Raw genomic sequence first — 6,058 nt, 5'->3', positions numbered from 1 at the left:
AGAAAATATATAAAACGTCTGGAGAATAACTTAACTGCAACACCGCGCAAACACTTCCATCAAATGTAGTCAAATAAAAACAGAAATACACTGGCAGGAAAACAACTAAACTTGCCAAAGATGGAACCAGGAAAATAAAAATTCAAATGAATGAAACTTTAGTCAGCACTTGAAGCCGATCTGCACTTTAGGTAACACTGTGTCACCGAAGGGAAGATCCCACTTCTGACACCATCTATATAGACGGCTGACAAGTGAGGTGAATGACCTCTCACCCAGATATGAGGATGCAGTTGTGGGAAACTCTTGTGTTTTGTCAGGGTTGGTTTCGGTAACCAGGTTACATAACAAGCCTGTTCTGCTGTCTTCAAACCATCAAACTGCAGCTTGATCTGGATCTAAAAAGTCGAAATTGAGCGTCAAATTTATCGGAGGGTTCAGGATTTCTGCATCAGACACACTGTGTGACACTCAGGAAGGTGCCAGAGCAGAGTGCTGTTTGGGTCGATACAGTAGCGTGAGATCGGCTGGCAGAGTTCACGTCTGTGAGGATTTACTGGAACTAATAATTCTGCTTGTGTTGCAAATATCTTTCCTCAAAAACACGTCGGGCTTAACGGTCCCCGGAGACCCTCGTGGCAGAGCTGCAATCTGCGCTCCAGATCTGGCAGAGACGCGCCGCAGCGGCTCGGGTTTCATCACAATAAGATGGAAGGTTGTTTTTAAAGAACGCAGGCAGGCAAAGACTCGACTTGGCGAGTTGAAGAGTGTCAAGATGGCGCGACCTCCCGATGAACCACTGCGAGACAGCAGCGCTGCGTCCGTCACATTTCACATTTAGTCACAGCATCAGCACAACACTCACAACTGCCCATCACCCGCCCTGTTATCTGCTTGTTCTCCCTATCGCAGAAAGATAATATTTTTCCACAACATTGTGTAACACAAGGAGATAAGCAGTGTAGTATTTTCCAACACAAGGATGAATGAAAACACAGTAATCCGCTGAACGTGGCCCAGAGTCGGGGCGATACCTTCGACTGACCCAAACAGAACCTGACTAGCCGCTAGACGCTAGTAAAACATGTCCTTCTGGGTTCATCATGGAGCTCCATGCTACCTTTGCACCGACTGGCTAAGTGACTAGCAACAGGCCCTCGGACCTACTGGGCCACATGTTTGGGACCCTTCAAAAACCTGGTGCAAATCCTCAAACTCTAATCCAAAACATGCCACTAGCTAATTCCAAGTCCGACCCATGGACCTCCTGGTCATGTGACCTGAAATCACCCCTACCTGTCTCAGTATTTAGCAACATGTTTCAGCGCAAATGTGGTCCGGCACATTATCAAAGTAAGAATCAGAGAAAATCCCCGCTGATGCGTTCACTGACCTGAACTTTGAACGCCTATCAAGCTAATCCAACAAAGCGAGCAGCTGGTGGTTATTTTCAGCGCTGGGTTTTGAAACACTCGGGAAAGAGCCAGCTGCTGAAGCGAGTGTCAACACTTGCCGCGCCGTCATTGGTCGGCTCCGCCGCCAGCGAGCTATAAGAGCGGACTTCGGGCTAACGTTGAGGAGGTCTTCATCCGGGGAAAGCATGAAGCTGGTGGTACTGTTCGCGCTGTTCGGGCTCAGCCTGGCCCAACACAACCCGCACACCAAACATGGCCGCACAGCCATCGTTCATCTGTTCGAGTGGCGCTGGGCCGACATCGCTGCCGAGTGTGAGCGCTTCCTGGCCCCCAACGGCTACGGCGGAGTCCAGGTGAGTCACACAGACCAGGGCTTTTCCAAAATCCGTCACACACACATTTCCCATGTGCTCACGCTGAAACCCTCCAAAACTGTGCGACTCAGATCTCCCCTCCCAACAACCACATTGTTTTGAACAACCCCTGGAGACCCTGGTGGCAGAGATACCAGCCCATCGGCTACGACCTGTGCTCCAGATCCGGCTCCGAGGCCGAGCTGAGAGACATGATCGAGAGATGCAACAATGTTGGGGTCAGTAACACGGAGCTGCTCCTCATACGTCGCCGTCTGCGTCTGTGTGACCTTCAGATGTTGCTCTCCTCAGGTCAACATCTACGTGGACGCCGTCATCAACCACATGTGCGGCGCCGGAGGCGGACAAGGAACCCACTCCTCCTGTGGAACCTGGTTCGATGCCGGAAGGAAGGACTTCCCCACCATCCCCTTCAGCCAGTGGGACTTCAACGACCACAAGTGCAGAACCGGCAGCGGAAACATCGAGAACTACGGTGACGCCAGCCAGGTACAACCCTTGGAAGCGAGAGGTCGAAGTATTTCAGAATTATTTGAGTTAAAATAAGAGCATTTTACGCCATGTAAAATGGTTAACCTCATGGTTTTTGTAGAGTTTTTAAAGGTTTTAAAAGAAACTCAAAACGTTGTATATATTTAATATTTTAGATTTATACAAGAGGGGTGCCAGAAAAAAGCAGTGTACAAGTACATATTGATTTATACTAGTATGGGTTTCTATTTAAAACAGGAAGTCTGAAAACTAGTGGATAGAACTACTCACAAAATTTTAATTAAGCTACACCTAAATTAAGCTGTCAAAATACAAATATTATACAAATAAATACATCCAAAATAAAACTTATTTTACTCATAAAAGACAGTATGATTAATAGAAAAATTAAATAATTTAAAAAATCAGATGTTAGAAAACAAGCATTAAAAATAATAACCATAAAAAAAATATTAAAATAATCAAGGGTTAGCCAGCAAAATATGTTAAAATAATAACTGGAAAAGGATGTTTCAAAAACTGATTTCAAAAACAAAATATCCACTTTAATCTAATATATAATTAAATCATTATTACAGAACATATATTTCTATATAGATATTAGTCAGTATTTCTGGAGATGACAATATATTCACCAAAAATTGAATTTCCATGATTTTGGATGTGACTTTTCATGATCAGGATAAATAATCTTTATAAAAACATTGGTATACATTGGCTCCATAACTGTTATTATGGGTCGACTTCTCGTGACCTTGACATCCCGCGACACTTCAGGTGCGCGACTGCCGCCTGGTGGGTCTGCTGGACCTGGCCCTGGAGAAGGACTACGTCAGGGGGAAGGTGGCCGACTACTTGAACAAGCTGATCGACATGGGCGTGGCTGGATTCAGGGTGGACGCCGTCAAGCACATGTGGCCCGGCGACCTCTCTGCCGTCTACGGCCGTCTGCACAACCTGAACACCAAGTGGTTCCCCCACGGCTCCAGACCCTTCATCTTCCAGGAGGTGATTCGTTACACACCCCCTCCGGAATCCCGAGGTGTTTGGCTCCAAATAATTTCTAGTCGATTCACACAACAGCACAACACTTGTCTTAAAGGTCATCGACCTGGGAGGCGAGCCCATCTCATCCAGGGAGTACTTCCACCTGGGACGCGTGACCGAGTTCAAATACGGAGCCAAACTGGGAACCATTTTCAGGAAGTGGAATGGAGAGAAGCTGTCCTACACCAAGTGAGTTCACGCTCGATGTTGGGCTTTGAACCGTCGACTCTGACGGGGGTCTGTGACCCGGACAGGAACTGGGGAGAGGGCTGGGGCTTCATGCCCAACGGCAACGCGCTGGTCTTCGTCGACAACCACGACAACCAGAGAGGCCACGGAGCCGGCGGCGCCTCCATCGTGACCTTCTGGGACTCCAGACTGCACAAGATGGCCGTCAGCTACATGCTGGCTCACCCTTACGGATTCACCAGGGTGATGTCCAGCTTCCGCTGGGACCGCAACTTCGTCAACGGCAAGGTAGACCGCAACCTTTCATTCTACCTTTGTTTATACTCACAGTGAGAAAGTAAAGTCTATCAGACAGAAAATATGCTACAAGTAACATCCGACTTACGACTGGGATCGGTTCCGAACAGCCAGTCATAAGTCGAATGTCATTCAAAATAGCCGATGGGAGGGTTATAGCTACTACTGTAGTGGTAGATGGCTGTGAGAGAGTGAGATGCTGGGATACTGTCGTACGCGTTGCAGTAAAGTCGGATGTTACTTGAACAATATGGGCGCAGGGAGTTTTCACAATTGAACAGCAGCTGGAAACAGTTAGCAACAGGCTAACAAGTAGCTGTTTTTAGCATTTTGTACGTCCTCTCCAGCTTCCTCAGTTTGATCGTTGATCTTTGTAAGTCTTTGGACGTCTCAGACTCGTAGCGCTGATGCTAGGTTAGCATAAACTGCTGCGGTGCTTTTGTGCCATATGAGGGTGAGAAAGTTTTTGACCAAGTGACGCATCTGTCATGGCGACAGGATCAGAACGACTGGATGGGACCTCCCAGTCACGGGGATGGATCCACCAAAGCTGTCCCCATTAACCCCGACCAGACGTGCGGAGACGGATGGGTGTGCGAGCACAGATGGCGCCAAATCAAGTGAGTTTCCGCTCCCTTGAGTTGAAAGCATCAGAACCTCACACTTGAAGGGATTTGGTTTCGTAACAGGAATATGGTCATCTTCCGTAACGTGGTCAACGGACAGCCTCACTCCAACTGGTGGGACAACGAGAGCAACCAGATCGCCTTTGGACGTGGCAACCGCGGTTTCATCGTCTTTAACAACGACGACTGGTGAGAGCGGCGCGAGACGTCTTCATTTTTTATTGTACTCACTAGATATTTTTATTATTCATGATTTTATATCCTAGCAAATTCATTTGTTTAATTCTTTATTTAATTCATAAAAAAACAAACAAAAGTAATTTTATTTTATTTAAAAATAAAATAATTCAGTAAAATAAAGTGGGCTCAAACCAAAGTGGAAATGTTAAAATAAAAATAAATAAATAAATAAAAGAAACGTGAGAATTGAAAAAAATACCAACAGATAAAAATCCTATCATGAAATTTAAGATAGTACAGTAAAAAGTAAGTTATACTGAAGATATTCAGCCGTGCTAGTTGATGACGTTTCTCTGGCGTTGAACCTGCAGGGACCTGAACGTGACGCTCAACACCGGCATGCCCGGCGGAACCTACTGTGACGTCATCTCTGGCCAGAAGGAAGGAGGGCGGTGCTCTGGGAAGCAGATCCAGGTTGGCGGCGACGGCAGGGCTCACTTCAGCATCAGCAACAGAGACGAGGATCCCTTCGTCGCCATCCATGCCGAGTCCAAACTGTAAATCCCGGAATATGACATACAACACAAACTGCACAACATCTACTGGAAAAATAAAAAACGATCTTTCCCAAAAGAAGACTGAGTTGTTGATGTCGTGGGGTGCCGGTGGGGTGCCGGTGGGGTTCCTCAGGGGTCGATGGTCGGACCGCTGATTGTTGATCTGTGAATCAGAGGAGGAAACCAGAGTTGGTCTGTTCAAATATAAATATAACACTCACAAATAGACACTTAAAAGTGCATATAATCCGATGTGGCAAAAGTCACGCGTCGAGTTGCTGCCTCTCGTACAAGCGTGTTTGCTCCTGTGACGGACAGTTCTGCCTCCAGATATTGTTGTTGTGTCGTGTCGTGCTGTGGGTGAGGATGAATTAGTGATGATCTGGGCATCGATGAAGGTTCAAGAGTGCGAGTCCTGCCAGAGTTCGGCTCTCCAAGAATCTAGAGTGTTAAAAAAAAAAAAAAAATGCAAGAATTAACGGAAGACGTCGACCTCACAGCTGAATGTCAGGAGACGGTTGAGTCTTGGTTTCTGCTGGGAAGATATTAACTTGCCTCACCAAGTCTTTGTGCCTCCTCCTCCCAGCTTTCGTGATGAAAGCTAGGAGGAGGAGGCATTTTGGAAGAGCTATTTTCCAGACAAATTGTTCTAAACCTATCATAATATTTCAATAAATCAATTCAGCAGAAAATCATGTTTTCTTAAAGCACCAGTGAGGAGGTTGTTAAAACATAAAGACCTACAAAACAAAACAGGAGAATCAAAGATGGTTTCTGGGAAACATTCTGAGCTGGTTCTTTGGGAAAGAGAACATTTATATTAGTAGTCTATTGACGGTATCTTTTAGTTGTTAAAACAAAATATACTGATCAGAAACAGG

The 6,058-nt window shown here is 46.1% G+C and overlaps 1 protein-coding gene across 1 annotated transcript; it reads left to right on the top strand.

Moving 5' to 3' along the window:
- Positions 1 to 1,494: 1,494 nt before the first annotated feature.
- amy2a (amylase alpha 2A) lies at positions 1,495 to 5,243 on the top strand. The gene is made up of 9 exons (XM_053882964.1): positions 1,495 to 1,768; positions 1,861 to 2,007; positions 2,081 to 2,278; positions 3,059 to 3,289; positions 3,384 to 3,517; positions 3,583 to 3,805; positions 4,313 to 4,434; positions 4,504 to 4,629; positions 4,992 to 5,243. The coding sequence occupies exons 1-9, from the start codon at positions 1,601 to 1,603 to the stop codon at positions 5,179 to 5,181; spliced, it is 1,539 nt and encodes a 512-aa protein (XP_053738939.1). The 5' UTR covers positions 1,495 to 1,600; the 3' UTR covers positions 5,182 to 5,243.
- The last annotated feature ends 815 nt before the right edge of the window (positions 5,244 to 6,058 follow it).

The sequence above is a fragment of the Synchiropus splendidus genome, chromosome 13, assembly GCF_027744825.2.
Source record: "Synchiropus splendidus isolate RoL2022-P1 chromosome 13, RoL_Sspl_1.0, whole genome shotgun sequence".
Lineage (NCBI taxonomy): Eukaryota > Metazoa > Chordata > Actinopteri > Syngnathiformes > Callionymidae > Synchiropus > Synchiropus splendidus.
This window is presented reverse-complemented; position numbering and strand designations above follow the sequence as displayed.

Excerpts from the sequence above, each read along its gene's own strand:
- amy2a (XM_053882964.1), top strand. The coding sequence starts at position 1,601 with ATGAAGCTGGTGGTACTGTTCGCGCTGTTCGGGCTCAGCCTGGCCCAA. Across the intron at positions 2,279-3,058 it reads ACTACGGTGACGCCAGCCAG|GTGCGCGACTGCCGCCTGGT; the intron begins GTACAACCCTTG and ends GCGACACTTCAG. Across the intron at positions 3,518-3,582 it reads GAGAAGCTGTCCTACACCAA|GAACTGGGGAGAGGGCTGGG; the intron begins GTGAGTTCACGC and ends TGACCCGGACAG.